Raw genomic sequence first — 24392 nt, forward strand, 5'->3', positions numbered from 1 at the left:
ATATTCTTTCCTGCTTTGTCAAAGATTAGTTGGCCATACATTTGTGGGTCCAATTCTGGAGTCTCTAGTCTATTCCACTGATCTGTGCTGACACTGAAACTTTTATTCCCCATTACATTTTTATTCCACATGGCCAGCCATGTCCTCTGTCAGTTTTACTCTTAGAAAGGCCTTCTCTAAGACTCTACTTCCCCTCCTAGCCAACAGGTCTTTCCACCTATATTCTCACCTCTAGTGTTTACTCTGGGCCTGGGATTACTTCTTAGCACTTAGGGACTAAGAACTGAATATACTTTCAATTTGTTTCCTACACTAGACAGCTCTTTTAGTAGAGAGCCTGAGTCACTGAAAGTGAGGCTTAATCTCCCTTTTTCTTCTTTCTCTTTTCTGTCAAATGTGTTCAGACAGGACCATGGGACCATACATACCAAGCTCATCCCCTCTGGTCCACTGCCTCACTGCAAAAGGTCAAAATGACACTTGTGAAACATATCACAGAGAAAGCTAACGCAAAGTGCTGGATGGCTGGGATGGTCTGGTCTGAAGTGTTCCGCTTTGAGAAATACATCAAAGCTGTCTGGTATTCAGGCTGAAAACCAGTGAACTAAATTTAATACTTAATTTCAGAAGTTAATGATAACATCCAACTTTTCGATCACTAATGATATTGTTGGCCCTTCCATCTCTGGGTTATTTTGTTCAACCAACTGATTAATTATAGTCTTAGTCACATCACTCAAACTTACCCCACAGGTTATCCAGCTTTCACCTGGTTTTGCTAGCCCACAATCAACAGACAGATTCCTTATCTGAGTGGAGAACATTTGTGGAGTCTGAGCACATGCACGTTTTATGGACAACTAAAGGAGCTAAATAAAACTCTGAAGTTATTAGGAGATTTTTAAAAAAGTATAATTATTAGAAATGACATTCAGGTATTAAAAAAAAAAGTAGGATTTGTGCTTGATTGTACAAACAGAAACTTAATTCATTGTAATGCAACCACATAATTACACCGAGTCAGCAGTTAAACAGTATAAAGAATCAATTCTTTAATGTTGAAATAGAAATTAAACAACAGGTTCAGCTTACAAAAATAGTAGATGATCATCTCAGTTATGAATGCTGGGCAGGTCCTCTCATACCAGACTATATTAAGGCCTTTTGCATTTAAATACCAGTTCTACTGGTTACACATTCCATGCAATGTGGATACTCTTCATAAAGGTAATGAGGAAGTGTGATTCTGCCTCTCCCATAGGTATGCACATAGTAGTATAACATGTTTGAATTTTGCTGTAGGTTAAAAATCAGAAGAGAGGTATCCCTAGGATTAGATTAAATCACATCCACTAATGGCAGAAAGTAACAGGCGGGGTCAAATAGGAAAATAGTAAAAATATGTTGGAGGTATTAAGAAACAAGAAAAAAGAGATTACAACAATCACCCTCCATGAAGAGAGAAAAAAAGTGCTGCTAAAAATTATTTTCCACACATTTTCTGATTGAAAATTTTATACACAGTTTGGAGACATGATAGATTTGTATGCTTTATGAGAACTACATATAAATAGCTAATATTCTTTTTTTGATCTTCTTTGGGATTTGTGAACTTGTTATTATGCAGTGCTTTAGAGGAATGAGTATTGAAATATCAATGCATGGATAAGTATTACATGTATATATTTTGCATGATTAGCCTGAGGTATCTGTAACTTATGTGAATTTTTGAAGTGGATAGCTTATAGATTTTACTTAAAAATTAAGAACATATTTAGGCAGAATCACTACCAATGACCATTCAAAATCATTTTTCAGAGTGAGAAACAGAACATAGTGTAGATACTGAGGGTTGTAAACAATGTTGAGGAGAAATTCATTCTTTGTAGGTTTCACATTTGTCTCTGTTTTCTATCATTTCCTGTACCTGAGGAGAATGAAAAAGAATTTTTTTCTACTTGAAATTTTGGATGACTTGGAATTACTGTTATCTTGTGATGTTAAAATACATAGAAATTTAAACTACAAAAGTCCTTCTACTGACCAAGGCAAATAATTTAGACTTTGATAAATCAAGAATACCTGTTGCAATTTCTAGGGGAACTAATAAAATATTAAAAAGAATTATTATGACAGTGACTCTATTCTGTTTGATACTGTAATTATAGGTACATATCATATACATTTGCCAAAACCTATAGAATTCACAACACAAAGAGAGAATCCTAACATAAACCACGGACTTCAGTTAATCATAATGTATCAGTATTGGCTCATCACTATAAGAAGTGTAGCACACTAATTCAAGTTATCAATAATAGGGAAAATTAGAGGTAGAAAATTGGGAAAGGAGAAGGGAGTAAATGAGAACTCACTGTACTTTCTTAATTTTTTTTCTAATGTTTATCTATTATTGAGAGACAGAGAGAGACAGTGCATGAGCAGGAGAGAGGCAGAGAGAGGAGGAGACACAAAATCCGAAGCAGGCTCCAGGCTCTGAGCCATCAGCACAGAGCCCAGGGCGGGGCTCAAACTCACAAACTGCAAGATCATGACCTGAGCCGAAGTCAGATGCTCAACCGACAGAGCCACCCAGGCGCCCCAAGAACTCACTGTACTTTCTGATCATTTTTTCTGCAAACCTAAAAACTGCTCTAAAAATATAAAGTCCATTAATTTTTTGAAATCATCCTAATGGGCAACAAAAAAAATTAAGAGTGTATAACTTCTAAACTAATAGAAAAAAATAGAGTGATAAAAGAAGGCAAAAGTAGAGGAAAAGAAATAGAACAGGTAGAACTAATAGACAGCATATGGTTGGACAATAGATGTAAATCCACATGTATTTTTAATAACATCAAATATATGTGAGCTAAATTAAAAGCTTGTCAGATTTAAATAATGATAAAAATTTAAAAAGCATCTAAAACTTAAGGACAGTCAGTTAAAAGTAATAAGGATGGAAAAATCCATGTCATTTAAACATTGACTCTGAGCCAAGAAGTCAAAGTTCATTATATCTCTTAATGAAAGGTAGTTCAATTTACTGGAAAGATATAAGAATTCTAATTCATATGTATCTCATAACGTAATCTTAAGTACATACAAACAGCATAAATTAACAGAACTATAGGAGACAGGCAAATCGACAGTCATATTGGAAGACATGAACAACATATTTAGCAAACTTGGTCAAATCGATATATTTAAAACACTTCCTAATAATTTCAGAATAAGTTTTTTTCAATTCTAAGTAATTCATTAAAAGTTAAACATATGTTGCATCATAAAGCCAATCAATACATTTCAAATATTTGAAATCTTGTTTTATGAGTGAAGTGCAATTGGCTTAGAAGTCATTAGTCAAAGGGAAATTAGAAAATCCAATATTTAATAATTTATATAAATAATGTCTCTAACCCCATGAATTGAAGAAGAAACATAATGAAAATTAGAAACTATTTTGAAGTAAATAAGTGAAAATACCACGTAGTTAAACTTATGTGATAAAACCTTAAATGCATATGTTTTATACAAAAAAGTAAGATCTGCTTCCTATATGCAAGAGTAAGCACTCAAAAATGAATCCTGCAGGGGCAACTAGTGGCTCAGTCAGTTAAGCACCCGACTCTTGATTTCAGCTCAGTTCACAGTCTCACACTTCATGAGATCGAGCCCTGTGTCGGGCTCTGAGCTCACAGCACGGAGCCTGCTTGTGATTCTCTCTCTTCTAGTCTCTGCTCCTCCCCCACTCACACTCTCTGTCTCTCTTTCAAAATAAATAAACTTAAAAAAATGAATCCTGCCAATAACAGCTATGTACTATGAATTAAAATCAATTAATGTGATACACCATATTCACAACATAAAGGATAAAAATCACATGATTGTGTTAATAGATCCAGAAAAGGCATTTGACAAAATTTAGCACCCTCTCATGACAAAAACTTTAAGAAAGCAGGAATAGAAGGAAGTTACCTCAACATAATAAAGGCCATCTATGAAAGGCCCATAGCCAACATCATACTTAGTGGTGATAAAATCTTTTCCTCTAAGATCAGGAGCAAGGCAAAAATACCCACTCTTACCACTTGAATGTAGTACTGGAAGTCATAGTCTGAGCAATTAGGCAAGACAAAGAAATAAAAGGCAACCAAATCAAAAAGGAAGAAATCATCTTTTCCACTTAAAATGGGTTGTATATTCTAGGTTTTCTGTAAGTAGAATTATTTTATTTTATTTCTAAGTGTTTATTTTGAGAGAGCACGTATGAGTGAGTTGGGGGGGGGTGCAGTAGAGAGAGTGGGAGAGAGAGAGAGAATCCCAAGCAGGCTCAGCACTGTCAGTGCAGAACCCAACATGAGGTTGGTTCTCACAAACCATATGATCATGACCTGAGCTAATATCAAGAGTTGGACACTTAACCAACTGAGCCACCCAAGCATCCAGGTAAGTAGAATAATTTTAGGTTGTAGTCTATTATGAATACTATATTGTGTAGACTGAGTTCCACCATATTCTTCTGATAAATGTTGAAGTAGAAAAATGAATTCTAAAATTCTTATAGAACCACAAAAGACCTTGAATAGCCAAATTAAGCTGGAGAAAAAAGAACAAAGATGGAGGCATCACACTTCTTTATTCCAAAATATATTACAAAGCTATAGTAATCAAAACAATATGGTACAGTATAAACACAGATATATAGGTCAGTAGAAAACAGAATAGAGATCCCAGAAATAAATCCATACATATACAGTCAACTGATCTTCAACAGGGTGCCAAAGATACACAAGAGGGAAAGGAACCTTTTTGCAACAAATGGTGCTGGGAAAACAGGAAAGAATGAAATTGGATCCTTAATAAAAATCATCAAAATAGGTTAAAGACTTACACATAAGATCTGAAACTGTAAGATTCCTAGAAAATAACATAGAGGGAAAACTTCATGACATTGGTCTTGGCAATTATTTCATGGATATGACACCCAAAGCACATGCAACAAAATTAAATAGGTGGGACTACACCAAATTAAAATTCTTCCACATAGTAAAAGAAACAATCAATCTCCCACCTACAGAATGGGAGAAAATATTTGCAAACCATATAGGAAGTTTATTTCCCAAATATATATTGTAATTCCTACCATTCAATAGTAAAACAAAAAACAAAAACCCTAATAACCTACTTTAAAAATGGACCCAGGACTTCAGTGGACATCTCTGCAAAGAAGACATACAAATGACCAACAGGTATATGAAAAAATGCTCAATGTCGCTAATCATCAGGGAAATGCAAATCAACAACCACCATGAGACATTATTGCACACTAGTTGGGATAACTATTACCAAAACAACAAAGACAATAAATGTGGAGAAATTGGAGCCTTTCCTGCTATTGGTGGAATGCAAAAATTGTGTAGCCACTATGGAAAACAGTATGGAGATTCCTCAAAAAATTAAAAATAGAACTACCACTTCTGGGATTGCTCTATTTATCCAACAGAATTGAAATCAGGATCTTGAAGAGATATGATCATTGGAGCACTGTTTTCATAATAGCCAAGATGTGTAAATAATATAAATGTCAACCAACAGATAAATGGATAAAGACAATGTGGTACATACACGTAATAAAATTCTAGTCAGTCTCAAAAAAGAAGAAAATTCTGCAATATGTGACAACATGGATGAATGAGGACATTATGCTAATTAAAATAACCCACTCACAGAAAGACAAATACTGCATCATTCCACTACGTGAGGTATCTAAAGTGCAAAGTCATAGAATCAAAGAGTGGAATGATGGTTGTCAGGAGCTTGGGGCAGGGGAAAATGGGGAGTTACTAATTAATGGGCATAAAGTTTCAGTTAAGCAAGAGGAATAAACTGTAGAGATTTCCTATACAAAATTATACCTATGGTCAACAATAACGTGTGGTACACTTAATAATTTGTTAAGAGGGTAGATCTCATGTTAAAAGTCATTACCACAAAAAAATTTTATTTTTTTTTGGAAAACAAATGGAAAAGACAATCAACAGATGCCAACTCCAAGATGATCCAATGTTGAGGTTATCAGATAAGTGTTTTTAAAGCACGTACTATAACTGTGTTCAGTTAAGTAAAGTCAAACATACTGGAAATCAAAGAAAATATAAAATATCACAGAAAATAAATACAAAATAAAGAAAACTGAAAAGATATTTTAGAACTGAAAAATAAAAAATTCACCGGATGGGCTTAAGAGCAGAACATAGATGACAGAAGAGCCAGTGAACTTGAAAATGGAGCCAAGGAGTTATTTGATCTGGAGAGCAAGAAAAGTCAAAAGAAATGAGCAGAATTTAGCGATCTGTGGGATAATAGTAAAAGGTCTAATATAAGGTTAATTTGAGTATCAAAAAGAGAAGAGGAAAAGAGACAGAGTATGGGGCAGGAAAATACCTGCCCGAGCCAACTTCCAAAACTTGGTGAAAGGTGTAAATTTATAAGATTTAAGCAGCTCAGGGGTGCCTGGGTGGCTCCGTCAGTTAAGCATCCAACTCTTCGTTTCAGCTCAGGTCATAGTCTTGTGATTCACGAATTCGAGCCCCACATCGGGCTCTGCACTGGTAAGGTGGAGCCTGCTTGGGATTCTCTGTCTCCTTCTCTCCCTGTCTCTCCCTGGCTTGTGCTGTCTGTCTCTCACTTTCTCTCTCTCTCTCTCTCTCAATAAATAAATTTAAAAACACCTTAAAAAAAAGATTCAAGCAGCTGAGCTAACTCCCAGAATTATGAATTCCAATGAACATCATGATTAAACCTCTGGAAACTAAAGAAAATGACAAGATTGTGAAGGCAGCCAGAGAAAAATGGGACACTATATACAGGGGAACAACAATTTGGACGACTGTGTATTTCTCCTCTGAAACTATGAAGGCCAGAAAGTGATGAAACTACATTTTTAAGAGCTGGACAAGTCAATTCAGAATTCTATATCCAGCAAAAATGTTCTACAAGAATGTGTGATAGATTTTCAGATAAAGGAAAACCAAGAGTGTTCTCTGCCAGCAGCAAGCAAAAGAGGCTGAAAGAAGTTTTTCAGGTTGAAATGAAATAATTTCAGAGAGAAACATGGAAATTCACAAATGAGTGAAAAACATCAGAAATAGCAATTATCTGGATAAATGTAAAAGATTACTTTTTTCTCCCTCTCTCTATGTGTATACATATACACACACATATATATGTATGTGTGTGTGTGTGCGTGTGTGTGTGTGTGTGTGTGTGTGTGTGTATATATGTATATATATATATATATATATATATATATATATATATATATATACTGTAAAAGGTTAGGGATATATATTGTAATTCCTAGAGCGATCACTAAAAAATAATAGGAGGTATAGCTAAAGCCAATACATAAATTAAAGTAGAATACTAAATTTATTCAAATAATCCAAGAGAAGGCAATAAAAGAGGAACAGAAGAATAAGACATAAAAAGAAAACAAATAAAATGAGAGCTCTAAATTCAACCATATTGATAATTAGGTTAAACACTGATGGTTTAAACCAGGAGGTGGCAAACTTTTTCTGAAAAGAGCTGAATAATACACATTTTAGCATTGCAGTACACAAAATATCTGTTGCTGCTGCTGAATTCACCTCCCCCTTCCCCTTCTTTCATTTACTTCTCCTCTTTTTCTTCTCCCCCTCTTCTCCTCCTTCTTCAACTACTTTATTTAAAAAAATTAAAACAATTTTTTTGAATGTTTATTTTTGAGAGAGAGAGAGAGAGAGAGAGAGAGAGAGAGAGAGAATGAGTGGGGGAGGGGCAGAGAGAGAGGGAGACACAGAATCTGAAGCAGGCTCCAGGCTCTCAGCTGTCAGCACAGAGCCCGACATGGGGTTTGAACTCACAAACCGTGAGATCATGACCAGAGCCGAAGTCGGATGCTCAACCGACTGAGCCACCCAGGTGCCCATTTAAAAATATTTTTTTAACATTTATTCATTTTTGAGAGACAGAGAGAGACAGACTGTGAGCAGGGGAGGGGCAGACAGAGAGAGGGAGACACAGAATCCAAAGCAGGCTCTAGGCTCTGAGTTGTCAGCACAGAGCCCAACGTGGGACTCAAACTCACTAATGGAGAGACCATGACCTGAGGTGAAGTCGGACGCTTAACCAACTGAGCCACCCAGATGGCCCAATTTAACCACTTTAAAAGGGCAAATTCTTTCGTAGCTTTTGGGCCATTTAAAAACAGGTAGCCCACAGTTTGCCTACCCTTGTTCTAAATGGTTCAGTTAAAAAGTAGAGATTATCATAAAAGATAAGAAAGACCCAACTATGCGGTACTTACAAGAGACACAATTTAAATATAAAGCATTGTTAGGTTGCAAGTAAATGGATGAAAAAATATATACCAAGTAAACTGTAAGGCTGGGCTGGCTATATTAATATGAGGGGAAATAAACTTCAATAAATAAACTTTAAGGCAAAGAATATAACCAAGGAGAAAGATAGACATTTCATAACGATAAAAGAGTCAGTTAATCAGAAAGACATAATAATCATAAATGTGCATGTACCTTACAGTTTTCAGAAAATTTCCTGGCTTTAGTGTGTAGGAAAAGAGAACCCAACAGGAACCCTGCAGACCCTTGAGTTGAGATGATGGAGCTGAAATCTTAGGGAAATCAAGACAGTTATGGTCACAGGGCAGAGTGCCAGAGAGGAGAGAATGGTACAGAAAGAACTCTGGAAATCTGCAGAAGGTCCCCTTGCAGTAATCCCTTGCATATAGATCAGTGCATGTATATGAGAAAACTACCAGAGGCCATGGAAAGAACCAAGCCAGGAATAGTGCCTATTACCACCAGTCAAACTAGAAAACCTCATGATTCACAGGGCATTGGGTGAAATACTCAAAAGGGTCTTGTCTCAGTAGTGGGGACTAATTAGCCCTAGACTGAAAACTGATCTGCTCCACTCTAAAAAAAAATCTTAAAAGCAAAATCTGAGAAGACCAAGCTTTTTCCAAGTTAATTAGCTAGGCCCCAAAATAAAGTCCAAGAACATTTACAGGAAAACAACAACAAAAATCCAGCACCCAGAAAGGCAAAATTCATAATTATCTTACACCAATCAAAAATTACCAGGCATATACCTACAACTAATACAATATCATGTGTCAATTATATCTCAATAAAAAAATTGCTAGGCATATAAAGAAGCAGGAAAATAAAAACAGTTATAACTGCATTCTCTGTTTAAAAAGTAAAGTAGAGGGGCGCCTAGGTGGCTCAGTCAGTTGAGTGTCCAAATTTGGCTCAGGTCATGATCTCACGGCTTGTGAGTTTGAGCCCTGCGTCAGGCTCTGTGTTGACGGTTTAGAGCATGGAGTCTGCTTCAGATTCTGTCTATCTCTCTGCCCTTCCCCCTTGTGCTCTTTCTCTGTCTTTCTCTCTCAAAATAAACATTAAAAAAAAAAAAAGTAAAGTAGAGATATCAACGCTCTAGAAAAGACACCAACTAAATTCCTAGGGATGAAACTACAACACTTATAATGTATGTAGTGAAAAATACACTGGCATTTTATTACTAATGGTACTTTAGACACTGCAGAAGATTAGTAAACCTGAAGACACAGTGATAGAAAGTATCTAAAATGATACAAAGGGAAAAACTTTTTAATAAACAGAGAATGAACTTCAAGTGACCCATTATATGTATAATTGGAGTTCCTAGAGGAGGAGGCAGGGACAGAAAAATGTTTGAAGAAATAGTGGCTGAAAATTTTCCAGGTAGAATGAAAACCATGAGTCCCCAATTCCTAAAAGTTCAAAGGACCACAGCACAAGATACATGAAGAAAACTGCAACAATGTCACTTTAAATGAGAGTATAAACTGATCAGAGTACTTTGGTGAACCTTTTGGCAGCCATCTTTCTTTTTTTTTTTTTTCATTTTTATTGCTCTGAGGAGAGCTTTTATTTTTTTTTATTTATTTTTTTCAATATATGAAATTTATTGTCAAATTGGTTTCCATACAACACCCAGTGCTCATCCCAAAAGGTGCCCTCCTCAATGCCCATCCCCCACCCTCCCCTCCCTCCCACCCCCCATCAACCCTCAGTTTGTTCTCATTTTTTTTTTAAATTTTTTTTTTTTCAACGTTTATTTATTTTTGGGACAGAGAGAGACAGAGCATGAACGGGGGAGGGGCAGAGAGAGAGGGAGACACAGAATCGGAAACAGGCTCCAGGCTCTGAGCCATCAGCCCAGAGCCTGACGCGGGGCTCGAACTCACGGACCGCGAGATCGTGACCTGGCTGAAGTCGGACGCTTAACCGACTGCGCCACCCAGGCGCCCCTGTTCTCATTTTTTAAGAGTCTCTTATGCTTTGGCTCTCTCCCACTCTAACCTCTCTTTTTTTTTTTTTCCTTCCCCTCCCCCATGGGTTTCTGTTAAGTTTCTCAGGATCCACATAAGAGTGAAACCATATGGTATCTGTCTTTCTCTGTATGGCTTATTCACTCAGCATCACACTCTCCAGTTCCATCCACGTTGCTACAAAGGGCCATATTTCATTCCTTCTCATTGCCATGTAGTACTCCATTGTGTATATAAACCACAATTTCTTTATCCATTCATCAGTTGATGGACATTTAGGCTCTTTCCATAATTTGGCTATTGTTGAGAGTGCTGCTATAAACATTGGGGTACAAGTGCCCCTATGCATCAGTACTCCTGTATCCCTTGGGTAAATTCCTAGCAGTGCTATTGCTGGGTCATAGGGTAGGTCTATTTTTAATTTTCTGAGGAACCTCCACACTGTTTTCCAGAGTGGCTGCACCAGTTTCCATTCCCACCAACAGTTCCCGTTTCTCCACATCCTCTCCAGCATCTATAGTCTCTTGATTTGCTCATTTTGGCCACTCTGACTGGGCAGCCATCTTTTAAAACTGAACTTATGTCAATACCCTAGGACTTAGTAGTCCCATTTCTAGGTATGAACCCAGTAGAAATGAATGTACATGTGCACCAAGAAATAAGTACACAAATGTTCACTGCAGCATTGTTCATCACAACCAAAACTCTAACTCAGAATAGAAACTACAGAAATGAGGGGCGCCTGGGTGGCTCAGTCGGTTAAGTGGCTGACTTCGGCTCAGGTCATGATCTCGCGGTCCGTGAGTTTGATCCCCACGTCGGGCTCTGTGCTGATAGCTCAGAGCCTGGAGCCTGCTTCTGTTTCTGTGTCTCCCTCTCTCTCTGCCCCTCCCCCATTTGCGCTCTGTCTCTCTCTGCCTTTCAAAACTGAATAAATGTTAAAAAAAAAATTAAAAAAAAAAAGAAACTACAGAAATGAAAAGGAATGAATATGCATAAGATGAATGAATCTCATAAACATACTGTTGATCAAAAGAAGCCAGCCACCAAATAGTACATAATATTTAATTTCATTTACACAAAAATCTAAAAAAGCCAAACTAATCTAGAAGTCAGAATAGTGGTTATTTTATAGAAGAGAAAGGGTAGTGATTAGACTCAGGTGCCACGTGGGATTCTGAGGAGCTGGTAACGTTCTATCTCTCGACTTGACTGGTGGTTTCATGGGTTTACCCAATTAGTGATAATTAGTCAAGATGTACAGTTTTGATCTGTGTAATTTTCTGCACGTATGCTTGAAAAGTTTTTTAAATGAAAGTAGATATAGTTTACTACATTACCAAAGTAAGGGAGAAAAATCACGCAGTCATCACAATAGATACAGAAAAATAATTTGATAAAACTTAATGATTCATGATGAAAAACTCTCAGAAAACAGACTAGATGAGAACTTCCTTAATATGATTAATAGTATCTATAAAACAGAGCAAACACCATACTTAATAGTTAAAAAGGGAAAACTTTTTTAAAACAAGATCAAGAGCAAGCAAGGTGAACCACTGTACCTACTTCAATTCAATACTGATTCTACTGGAGATCCCTAACTAGTGTACTATATCAGTCAGTGTCCCGACAGGAAATAGATGGCACATTCAAAATAGAAGAATTAGGGGCGCCTGGGTGCCTCAGTCAGTTGAGCATCTGACTTCGGCCCAGGTCTTGATCTCACGGCTTGTGAGTTTGAGCCCTGCATCGGGCTCTGTGCTGACAGCTCAGCCTGGAGCCTGCTTCAGATTCTGTGTCTCCCTCTCTCTCTGCTCCTCCCCTGCTCACGCTCTGACTCGCTCTCTCTCTCTCAAAAAGGTAAATAAACATTGAAAAAAAAAAAGAAGAAGAATTCAATGAAGATTCATCCAGAAAGGGTTTATTTAAAAGAATTAGGCATAGGGGAGTCACAGGAGATAACACAATAACCCAAAACCAGTAAAAGTGGAGCTAACCTCTTAACCTCGAAGGTCAGAAGAGAGGACATTACTGGAATTCAGAAACAAAGAATCATGTAAAAAGATGCCTTGAGAGGAGCAGTGACCTCCAGACAACTCAAGACAGATCATAAGGGAAAAGGCCAGGGAAATAAACCTGATTTCACCTTCTTTCCTGCTTCCAATCTTCCTCTAGGTTTCCCATTGGGTTAACCCAGCCGGAAGTCAGAAGGAATGAGAGCCTGTTGATCTAGTCCATATGGATTAGCTACTTTGTACAACAGAAAAGAGAAAAAGGTAGATCTGAAGGGACAAAGAAAAGATACATAATACATGCAGTAAGACAAGGAGGAAAAAAGGATAAAGATTGGAAAGATCAAATAAAACTGTCACTATTTGTAAATGATATGACTATATATGGAAACACCCAAAGTATCTACAAATACATGTTTAGAATTAATAAGTTGAGTTTAGAAAGGTTGCTGGATATAAGATCAACCAAAAAATTGGCTGTATATCTATATGCCAGGAATTAGAACATGAAATTTTTAAAAAATTCTATTTCCAATAACATCAAAATTATAAAATACCTACAAATAAGTCTATCAAAAATATATAAAACCTTTGTGCAAAGAATAAATATACTGAGACAAATTAAAGACATAAATAAATGGAGAGGATAAAGGACTGGAAACACTCATCATGTCAAGCTATTCCTTCTTCCCCAATTGATCTACAGATTCAATGAAACCCTAGTAAAAATCCCCGCAGTGTGTGCTTCTGATTGTGTATGTGTGTATGACTTGACAAATAATTGTAAATATTGATATGGGAATGGACAGGCCTAAGAATATCCAAGATATTTTTAAAGAAAAATAAGATATGAGGACTTGTTCTGACAGACATTATGACTTATTTTAAGGCATATGAATTAAGACAATCTTGTATGGAGCAAGGATAGACAAATATACCATCAGAATCAAATAAAAAGCAGTATGGGACATATAGTCTTTTACATAAAAGGTGCTGGGTCAACTGGATGTCTGCTTAGAACAGAAAATGAAACTTGACCCCTCCTCACAGCCTACACAAAATCAATCCCAAATTGACTGGAGATCAATGTCAAAGACAAAATAAACAAAATTTAACTCCTCCACCCTGCCAAAGAAATTCCACAAACTTCTGAGATAATATAAGGGGCTACGGTCAGGAGTTTGGACTAAGGAGACACTTCTAAAACAGGACAGCAGAAGTGATAATCATAAATTTAAAAGGTTGTTAAGGTTGACTATATCAAAATTAAGAATTTCTGTTTATCAAAGGATACCTTTAGGAGATAAAAAGGGAAGGCATAAAGTGGGAGAAGAAACATGCAACAAACACAACAAAGGGTGTATGATTTTCTAGAATACATATAAAACTGTTTTAAATGAGTAAGAAAAAGACAAAAAATGCCATAGAAAAAGAAGTTATTTCCAAATGGCCAATAGACAAATGACAAGGTATGCAACCGCCTTAGTAATCAGGAAAAAGCAGATCAAAGTTGCAGTGATTACTATTTACCCATCAAAACAGCTAGCGCTAAAAAGACATTAGCATTCAACGCTTTAAAAGTGCTCCCTTCACGGGGTACCTGGGTGGCTCAGTCGGTTGAGCGTCTGACTTCAGCTCAGGTCATGATCTCACAGTTTGTGGGTTCAAGCCCTGCATCAGGCTCTGTGCTGACTGCTTGCTCACAGCTTGGAGCCTGCTTCAGATTCTGTCTCCTTGTCTCTCTGCCCCTCCCCACTCATGCTTTGTCTCACTCTGTTTCTCAAAAATAAGTAAATGTAAAAAAAAATTTTTTTAAGTGCTCCCTTCATGATAATCTAGTGAGTTGTACATGTCTTGTTTTGTACATGTGTATGTGTGCTATCTTTATTGTAATAAATAGAATTAAAACATTGTTCTTTTTCTCCTGTTCCATACCTGGTACAGCATAAAACTCAGGGGGTCCTCTGGCTTTTCATAGACTAAGTTTTCAGTGATCTGCTGAGAAAGAGCATGAGGCATGGCATTATGGTTCTGAACTAAAGTAATGTGGTTAGGTTATATGTGAAGAAATCTCATGCACTGACCTAGTGTGCACCATAGCCTTTTAAAGAAATTCATGTATATGGGGCGCCTGGGTGGCGCAGTCGGTTAAGCGTCCGACTTCAGCCAGGTCATGATCTCGCGGTCCGTGAGTTCGAGCCCCGCGTCAGGCTCTGGGCTGATGGCTCAGAGCCTGGAGCCTGTTTCCGATTCTGTGTCTCCCTCTCTCTCTGCCCCTCCCCCGTTCATGCTCTGTCTCTCTCTGTCTTAAAAATAAATAAACGTTGGAAAAAAAAATTAAAAAAAAAAAAAAGAAATTCATGTATCTCTACAAAGTGACAAATTACTTTCTTACTACTCATAAAATCAGGCAAATTATGGTAAAATTTAGAGGAATAAAAATTTAGCAATAATAGCAATGGATACTTTTCTAGTTCCAAGATCAAACAGGTACTGAGACAGTTTTGGACAAAGTTTTTGTTTTGAGAATTCTGATTTTGCTAGACTGAGAAATTAGTGAATTAATCCCTTTATTTAAAAGAAAAGCCTTTTGAATAAATTAAAAACACTATATATCTTTACATAGAAACTTCCCTGTGAGCCATCTGATTCTAAAAGGTGAAAAAGATATTTAGTGTTTGTAATGATAAACGAGAAAACATATACAAAACTTCAGAAATTCACTTCCATACTTTGTTCTTGTTTAATAACCCAAAACATCAGAATAAAGTATAAGCAGAATTCTCATTTGCAGGGAATAACAGTGGGGCAAGTTCCAGGTATAAAATACTTAACATCCGTTAAATGCACCATGCCAATTATGTATTTCATATATGTTTCTATTGAGCACATATTTGATAACTAATTTTTCTTACAATCACATTGCATTAGCAAGTATTATTTTTCCTTGGCAGATGAAGAAAATTATAGAATAATTTGAATTGTACTTTCTTCAACAGCTTTCCTCCTTCAGTTTAATAATTAGTAGTTCTTTGATTAAAGCCAGAAAACCCAGCCATTAGCACTCTCCCACAAAAGGACATTTTAAGAAAGAAAAGGCATAGAGCAGGGTTAATGAAGTAAAATCACTCATCTCTGTTTTATATGGGGAAATTGAGATTCACTGTTTATTAATTTTCTCCAAATCACAAAGATGAGAAGTGGCAAAGTTAGGTTGAAGCTTTGGGCTAACAGATGGCATAATTTGTGCTCTTGCTTCCATACCCTACTTCTTTTTTTTTTTTTTTTTAAATTTTTTTTTTCAACGTTTTTATTTATTTTTGGGACAGAGAGAGACAGAGCATGAACGGGGGAGGGGCAGAGAGAGAGGGAGACACAGAATCGGAAACAGGCTCCAGGCTCCGAGCCATCCGCCCAGAGCCTGACGCGGGGCTCGAACTCACGGACCGCGAGATCGTGACCTGGCTGAAGTCGGACGCTTAACCCATACCCTACTTCTTTAAACTTAAGTTTCTCCAGTAGAGTGGATTTTTTTTTCTAGTTTAAATGTTTTCATTTGAGATGGGCCAGTCTTACTTTCCACCTTTCTAACCACAAAGTTACTATACGTGCACATTTTAATATACACACATGTGCCTCGTTGGTTAATAATATTAACATAAAAATAAATATGTCAGGCAAACAAAAACAAAAACCCACCAAAACCCAAAAATGTTATAAATGTGATAATCTCTTATAATTCTATATTGGCCATGGAAATGTCATAGTTTAAAAGAGGCTCCAGCCCCATCTCTGGAGGTCAATAAGATTTGTAATTTCAAGAATTAAAAGCAACTTTTCACTACTTCTTTTCCCCCCTAAAGAATGCAGGTTTTTAGATGGTCACAGGTTGGCATCTTTTGAAAGTATTACATACCTGGCTGAAAAAGCTTTTTTTCTCTCAATTGCCAATATTTTGTCCTTCCTTCCCAGTCTGACTCAAACTTTAACCCTTGGCCATGTTTTTCCATATCAACTAACCTGCCTGATCTCTAATCCCTCTAAAGGGCTTTACATCATGGTAAGTAGCATTCTTTGGTGTTTATCATTTACTACTTTTGGTTGAATACATCTTAGTGCATTTACTGACTTCTCAATGAGATTATATCCCTTTTATAAACAAAGGCCATTCTTGTACCTCTAAAATCCAGGTCCAAGTTTGTTTTTTACATTGTAATTACTATAAAACTCGCTCTTAAAGAAAGGGATTGAGAGATTTACCTGGAATATTTGCAGAATGTGGTGTTTCTCCATGTATCGTAGTGCAACTTGATAAGGATCTTCGTATACGATAGGAGGGAATTGTCTCCTAGAAGTCTGACTGTATCCAAGAGGCCTCTTTCCTTCTTGGTATTCTGGAATATCATCCTGCAATAGAAATACACCCTCCACCCCCACCCCCAGAGAGTCTTTAATAAATGGAAAAGCCCCAGGAAGCTTTGTTGTTATTGTTGCTGTTTATCTTTGGAATCTGGTGTTGATGGAACCTGGACACCAGGAATTGGAGATAAGATACATTATGATGACAAACCTGGCTGATCCTCCTGACAATATAATGCACCTCAAGTCCTGGGAACTACCTAAGGTATCTCCAATCTACTTCAAATACTTTTCCCTTCACAAGGACCTCCAATTGACTCCAAATTCCTTTTCTTTGGTAGAAGCCCAGAGAAGGGAAATGACTTAGCGCCCCACAGCAAGCAGCAGAACCAAGACTCATGAATCCTGGTTCACTGATCCTTCCTGAATGGCCTTCCAGTAGCAGAAGACGCAACCCATCTATTTCCCACCCTTCTCCTGCCCTTCCTGAATAAACCATTATGTGTAGGTTTATTCCTCATCTTTGATCCAACATGCACCCTCTTCCTGTCCTGCCCCCATACCACCACACTAGGCCCCTGGCTTGGCCTCCAATTTCCCAGGTGGTATCAAATGCCCCTTTAACCTACAGGCTTGGTTTCTGTGGCTTTAGTTTTTTCTTGACCGATGGTATAGTCCAGCTTGGATGAGATACAGGGAAATCTCTGGGAATAGGCTTGGTCTTTTGCTTGGAAGTTACTGGTGAATCTGGTATTAAATGAGTCAAATGCTTGCAGATCAGTTACACTTTCTGTGTCAGTTTCAGTTGAAACTGGGGAACTGTCCTGGTCTATTCCTCTGGCCTCAAATTTGCAGGGTTCTACTCTGAATTCAGCTTCTTTGGACTCCTTATTGCCACCAGATTGGGTAAATATTCTGTCATACTGGCCAGGTGCTCCATAGTCAGCCAGATAGTCTTCTCTGGGGTAATTCTCTTCATCCGTTAAGTGGTCAACCTTGTAATAGTCACTGGAGTCAGTCTTGTCCACTGTAAGGTGATCGGCGTTACTTTCAGCCTGGTCAGCAGTTTGCTGTTCAGCTAGTTCAATAGCTTCCTCGCATACTTCGTGGTGAGTCTTTATAGACGTTCTGGAGTCAACCTGGTTAGACGGTATATAGCCAATCGGTTCAGAAGTTCTTCGTTTAACCAGGCCACACAATCTGCTGTCAATCTGTTCAGAAGTTCTTTGCTCAGCTTGGCTGGACATTCTGTGGTCAATCTGTCCAGAGGCTCTTGGTTCAGATGAGACAGACAATCTATGGTTAATCTGTTCAGAAGTTCTTTGGTCAGACTGGTTACACACCCTACTGTCAATCTGCTCAGAAGAACTTCCTTCAGTCTGGTTGGACATTCTGCGGTCAATCTGTCCATCAGCCCTTCCTTCAGCCTGGCTGGACCTTCTGCGTTCAATCTGTAGGGAAGTTCTTTGTTCATGCAGAAGAGACATCTGGCTGTCATGATGGGCTTGGCCAGATGTCTTCTCATACATTCTTTGGTCATCCTGATCAAATGCACCACCCTGAGCAACATCAGCACGGTTGTATGTTCTGAGATCAGCCTGATCAGATGTTTGGCCACCAGTGGGTTCATATACTTTATGGTCAGTCTGTCCAGACACTCTTTGGGCAGCCTGCTCAGCCCTTCTGTGATCATTCTGGTCATCTACCTCTTCTTCATGCTGGTTCTGCCAGTTGTCTTCCTGGTTGTCTGTCCTGCTGTCATCTGGGGACTTGGCTGTGCTTTCAGGTCCCAAGGACTCCGGAGGAGCCTCTTTGAGAGGTTCTTCCATCTTCTGCCCTGCTGGTCTAGGTTGCCAGACGCTGTGGGTCTGGCCGAGCTGGTCGCCTAGGTGACCTTCAGGGGCGCGCACGTCGCTGCTCCAGGGCTTTGTTTGGCCTCGGCGCACAGACTCTTCCGGGTGCGCGGGCGCCGCCCCTGCCCCGGTCTGGGCTGCCTCGGGCCGCCAGTGCCGAGTCCGCTGACTCGCCGTGCGGACACGAGCGCCGGGCGGACGCCTTCTCCTGAGAAAAGGTGATAACCACACGCGGCAGTCGCCACCGCCCAGCCGCTAAGCTCGGGGCTCTGAATCGGTGCCCCAGAGCGGTACCCGCAGCGTTCGAGTGGAGGTTCCCGGCGGCTGCGTGAAACCCGATCGCCCAGGTACCGCTCCTCTAGTCGCCGGCGACGTGTTAGCGGAGGAAGCGGCGGCCGATCGCGTGGGGGCAGCATACTCCCGGTTGCCGCCCAATCAGATCCACGCTCGGTCGGACGACCCTGGTCTTTTCGCAGGTGCTCCTGTAGGGGGTCAGTGCTGGGCACTGTGCTAGCGAATGGTTCTGCTGAATGCTCTTCGGCTTTAGGCTCTCGTCGGCGTTGTAGTGACGAGGCCAAACGTTGTGTTTTTTCCTATTAAGTTCTTAAAACCATTTTTTAATCCTGCCGGTACCAACAGTGCCCGTACCGTTTTCAGTGTACCAGGAAAGAGTTTTGTCCTTCTAACACCCGTGTTGGCAAGATGGGTCTTTCCTCACAATACGCGTGTAGAGAGGAGAGGTTTGCTCTCTTCCCCACCTTCACCACCACGCACCTCTGGGCATTCATTGCTGCAGGATCATCTTCTTTGTCTCCAGGGACAGATGAGCAGCTGTTTTCCTCCCCTTTGGGAAGAGCTGTCTTGGCCGTGGAAACTTGGGGCTGTGAAAGCCCCAAGGTACATGGTTTTTTGTTTATTTGTTTTGCGGAATTAGACACACATGGCTGGAGGTCTAAAGGGAAGAGAGGAGATCCAGTGAGAAACGGGTTCTAAAATCACCCCCATTTAACTGATTTATAGCAGAAGGGATTAGGGCCCAGAGTTCCAGAAAGGGAGTAAGAAAGGGGAGAGGGGATAGGAGGAGCTATACTTAACAAGTGGGGAATTTGCACCTGGTGGTGATGGCCAGTGGGGTCTGGGTTTTGAGATCTGGCCCGTCCTTTTTTTTTTTTTTTAATTTTTTTTTAACGTTTATTTATTTTTGAGACAGAGAGAACAGAGCATGAACGGGGGAGGGGCAGAGAGAGAGGGAGACACAGAATTGGAAGCAGTCTCCAGGCTCCGAGCCATCGGCCCAGAGCCGGACTCCGGGGCTCGAACTCACAGACCACGAGATGGTGACCTGAGTTGAAGTGGGATGCTTAACCGACTGAGCCACCCAGGCGCCCCTGGCCCCTCCTTTTTGAAATAAGAGTTAAGAATCCACTCCAGGCCAGCATGCCCTCTACTTTCAGGAGTAGGACAGTACAGAGGTGGTAGGTGATGAGACATTTGTCTGACTCTTCAAAGCCTGAAATCACTGAGGCAGACCAACCATTGGTAGTATAATACCAGATATGCCGTTAGTATGAGTTTAATTGCATTCAGTAGTTAGAGATATGCTTAAAATCCAAATGCAAATAATTGTGATCAAGATATGAAAGGGAGAGTGGGTACCATTGATGCCACACTTAGGAGTAAAAAGAAGAATCTAGGTATACTGAAGTAATATCATTTATGTAACAGTATCTAGAACATAGTAGGTGCTCGAGATGTGTTTGTTGAGTGTAAATATATGAAGGATCTACCTCATTTATTTATTTAAAAGTGTGTGGAGTGGGGCACCTGGGTGACCCAGTCGGCTAAGCCTTGGACTTCTGCTCAGGTCGTGATCTCACAGCTCATGAGTTTGAGCCTGGCATTGGGTTCTCTGCTGTCAGAGCAGAGCCCCCTTCCCTTCCTTTTCCTGTCTCCTCTCTGTCTGCCCCTCCCCAGCTTGTGCTTTCTCTCTGTCTCAAAAATAAATAAAAACATTTAAAAAAATGTGTGGAGCAAGTAGACTTTGCATTTGTAGTAAAATAGGTGATAGGCTATGGTTTACAATTTCAAAGCGGTATTGGTTTTGTAGATGTGTTTTTCTATTTATAACTTAAATTTAATCACTGTAGAAAAGTAAGAAAAACAAGCATAAAGAAAAAAATTGAATTCCTCAAACACCCAAAGGATAACCTTTAACATTTTAATGTATATCTTTGTAGAATTTGCCCATGCAAATCTATATATCTAATAGCTATAGTTATGTGTATATTTTACAAAATGGAATCAAACTGTGCAACTGTTACATAAAGTGCATTTTCATTTAATACTGTGGTATAAATGTTCTTCCTTGTCAATAAATGTAATCTAAATTAAAGAACACTGGCTTTTGGAGTCAGACCAAGTTTGTTCTAATTCTGTATCTGTCATTCACTAGATTGTTGAGCTTGGGCAAATCTCATTATTTCTCTGAACCTCAATTTTCTCATCTTCAGATGAAAATGGGAATAGTGTAATAGCTCTCAGAGTTCTTGTGACAACTAAATGAGATAATATATGTAATTAGTTCATATGTGCCTCATAAGAGTAGCTATTTTAAAATTTATATGTCATCTATTCTATGAATTTATTTTGTTGCTTTTAACAGTGCTGCCTTGACCATCATTATACAGACATTTTACAAGCTTGTCATGTTTTTTTCCTTAAGATGAATTTTTAGTTGTGGAATTGCTTGGCTAAGGAAATGTGCTCATTCTGGTCTTTGGAAAGTACTATATTTTAAAATGTCCTTCAGAAAAATTGAGCCATTCTATGATTCCACCAGTAATATATGGGAGTGCTATTTCTCTATACCAATGCCAATTCTGTATATATTTTTATTTTTGCCCATCTGATAAGTGAAAAATGGTATCTTGTTTAATCGGTATTCTTTTCATATGTTTAATGGCTATTTGTTTTTGTTTTTGGTAAATGTCCTAGTCATGCCCTTGTCTTTTCCTTATTGATTTGTGAGAACTTCCTGTATATTAAAATTTTAATTCTTTATTATATAAATTGCAAATAAAATTTCCTGTCTTGTTTGCCATCTAGAAGTTTGATATTTTTTTTTATTTTTATGGAGTAAAATTCATTTTTCTCTTTGTAGTTTTTACCTTTGGGTCATACTTACAAAGACCTTCCCTGTCTCTCAAGATAACATAAATGTTCCCCACCTGTATTTTCTTTTAGTACTTTTCAGTGTGTGTGTATTCTTTTTTACTTCCATAGAGTTAAGTGTACAAAACTTAAGTGTGAAGCTTGATGAATTTTTTTTTTAATGTTTATTTTTGAGAGACAGAGACAGAGCACAAGCAGGGGAGTGACAGAAAGAGAGGGAGACACAGAATCCGAAGCAGGCTCCAGGATCTGAGCTGTCAGCACAGAGCTGGATGTGGGGCTCAAACTCATGAACCAGGAGATCGTGACTTGAGCTGAGGTCAGACACTCAACTGACTGAGCCACCTAGGTGCCCCAAAGCTTGATGAATTTTTATGTATGTATGCATCCATGCATACACCATCCAGATCAAGAGATAGACTGTTTCTAGCATTCTAGCAGTTAACTACTGTTCTAATCTGTGTTTCCATAGCTTAGTTTCTCTGATTTTTGAACATCATACAATATGACTCTTGTTAGATATTATTTATGATTGCTGAGCAGTATTCTAGTGTATGATTATACTACAAACTTCTGATGTTGGTTGACATTGGATTGTTTACAGCTTGGAACTATTAAGAACTTTTTTGGTGTGTGTCTTTTGCTGGACATAAGTGCTTATTTCTCTGGAATATACCACTGTATAGGATTCCTGGGTCATAGAACAGACTCCTTAATAGATACTGCCAGACAGTTTCCCAAAATGGTAGTACCAGTATACACTCTCACCAGCAATGCATAAGAGTTCAAGTTGCTTTGCATATTTGCCTTTTACTGTTGGCTGTTCTGGTTTGTTGGTACTCAGTGGAGTTTTCATTTGTGTTTCTCTTATGACTAATGATGTTGAGCACTTTTACAGATACTTATTGGCCATTTGGATATCCTTTTTTACAAAGTACCTGTTCACTTCTTTTGCCCATTTTTATATTGGATTGTTTGTCTCATTCTTATTGATCTGTAGGACTTATTTACGTAGCATGCTTGTATGTATGTGTTTGTATTTTTTAAACCCTTAAAGCTTTAAGTATTCTGTATTTTATTTTGGTAGATGGTTTGTGATAGAAATCTCACCTAATCTTATTTTTAAAAGGTTATCTATATGTGCTGGGGAAGATGGCGGCGTAGGAGGACGCTGGGCTCACCGCGCGTCCTGCTGATCACTTAGATTCCACCTACACCTGCCTAAATAACCCAGAAAACCGCCAGAGGATTAGCAGAACAGAGTCACCAGACCCAAGTGCAGACGAGAGGCCCACGGAAGAGGGTAGGAAGGGCGGCGAGGCGGTGCGCGCTCCACGGACTGGCGGGAGGGAGCCGGGGCGGAGGGGCGGCTCGCCGGCCAAGCAGAGCCCCCGAGTCCGGCTTGCAAAAGCGGAGGGGCCTGATGGACTGTGTTCCGACAGCAAGCGCGACTTAGCGTCTGGGAGGTCATAAGTTAACAGCTCTGCTCGGAAAGAGGGAAGGCTGGAGGACAAAGGGAGGGTGAGCTGCGGAGCCCCCGGACGACAGAGCTCAGTTTGGCGGGGAACAAAGGCGCTCGCCAGCGCCATCTCCCCCGCCCATCCCCCAGCCAAAATCCCAAAGGGAACCGGCTCCGGCCAGGGAAATTGCTCGCTCCACGCGAACACCCAACTCTGTGCTTCTGCGGAGCCAAACCTCCGGCAGCGGATCTGACTCCCTCCGGCTGCCACAGGGCCCCTCCTGAAGTGGATCACCTAAGGAGAAGCGAGCTAAGCCTGCCCCCCCTGCCGCCGTGCACCTTGCCTTCCCACCCCAGCTAATACGCCAGATCCCCAGCATCACAAGCCTGGCAGTGTGCAAGTAGCCCAGACGGGCCACGCCACCCCACAGTGAATCCTGCCCCTAGGAGAGGGGAAGAGAAGGCACACACCAGTCTGACTGTGGCCCCAGCGGTGGGCTGGGGGCAGACATCAGGTCGGACTGCGGCCCCGCCCACCAACTCCAGTTATACACCACAGCACAGGGGAAGTGCCCTGCAGGCCCTCACCACACCAGGGACTCTCCAAAATGACCAAGCGGAAGAATTCCCCTCAGAAGAATCTCCAGGAAATAACAACAGCTAATGAGCTGATCAAAAAGGATTTAAACAATATAACAGAAAGTGAATTTAGAATAATAGTCATAAAATTAATCGCTGGGCTGGAAAACAGCATACAGGACAGCAGAGAATCTCTTGCTACAGAGATCAAGGGACTAAGGAACAGTCACGAGGAGCTGAAAAACGCTTTAAAGGAAATGGAAAACAAAATGCAAACCACCACGGCTCGGATGGAAGAGGCAGAGGAGAGAATAGGTGAACTAGAAGATAAAGTTATGGAAAAAGAGGAAGCTGAGAAAAAGAGAGATAAAAAAATCCAGGAGTATGAGGGGAAAATTAGAGAACTAAGTGATACACTAAAAAGAAATAATATACGCATAATTGGTATCCCAGAGGAGGAAGAGAGAGGGAAAGGTGCTGAAGGGGTACTTGAAGAAATTATAGCTGAGAACTTCCCTGAACTGGGGAAGGAAAAAGGCATTGAAATCCAAGAGGCACAGAGAACTCCC

The 24392-nt window shown here is 39.5% G+C and overlaps 1 protein-coding gene across 2 annotated transcripts; it reads right to left on the reverse strand.

Annotated features, from left to right (window-relative positions):
- Positions 1 to 583: 583 nt before the first annotated feature.
- Positions 584 to 18955, reverse strand: TEX55 (testis expressed 55). Of its 2 annotated transcripts, none has more exons than XM_047100259.1 (4): positions 17391 to 18955; positions 16663 to 16827; positions 14338 to 14397; positions 584 to 1927 (listed from the first exon to the last, which is right to left on the reverse strand). In XM_047100259.1, exons 1-4 carry the CDS (start codon positions 18588 to 18590, stop codon positions 1877 to 1879), a joined length of 1476 nt encoding a protein of 491 aa, XP_046956215.1. In that variant the 5' UTR covers positions 18591 to 18955; the 3' UTR covers positions 584 to 1876. The 2 variants fall into 2 exon arrangements, with proteins under 2 accessions (XP_046956215.1, XP_046956214.1); XM_047100258.1 differs by having other exon boundaries at positions 14338 to 14400.
- Between the last annotated feature and the right edge of the window lie 5437 nt (positions 18956 to 24392).

This window comes from Lynx rufus, unplaced genomic scaffold, assembly GCF_022079265.1.
Source record: "Lynx rufus isolate CCGP_SWC_20201006 ecotype Redwood Valley unplaced genomic scaffold, mLynRuf1.p SCAF_5, whole genome shotgun sequence".
NCBI classification, from domain to species: Eukaryota; Metazoa; Chordata; class Mammalia; order Carnivora; family Felidae; genus Lynx; species Lynx rufus.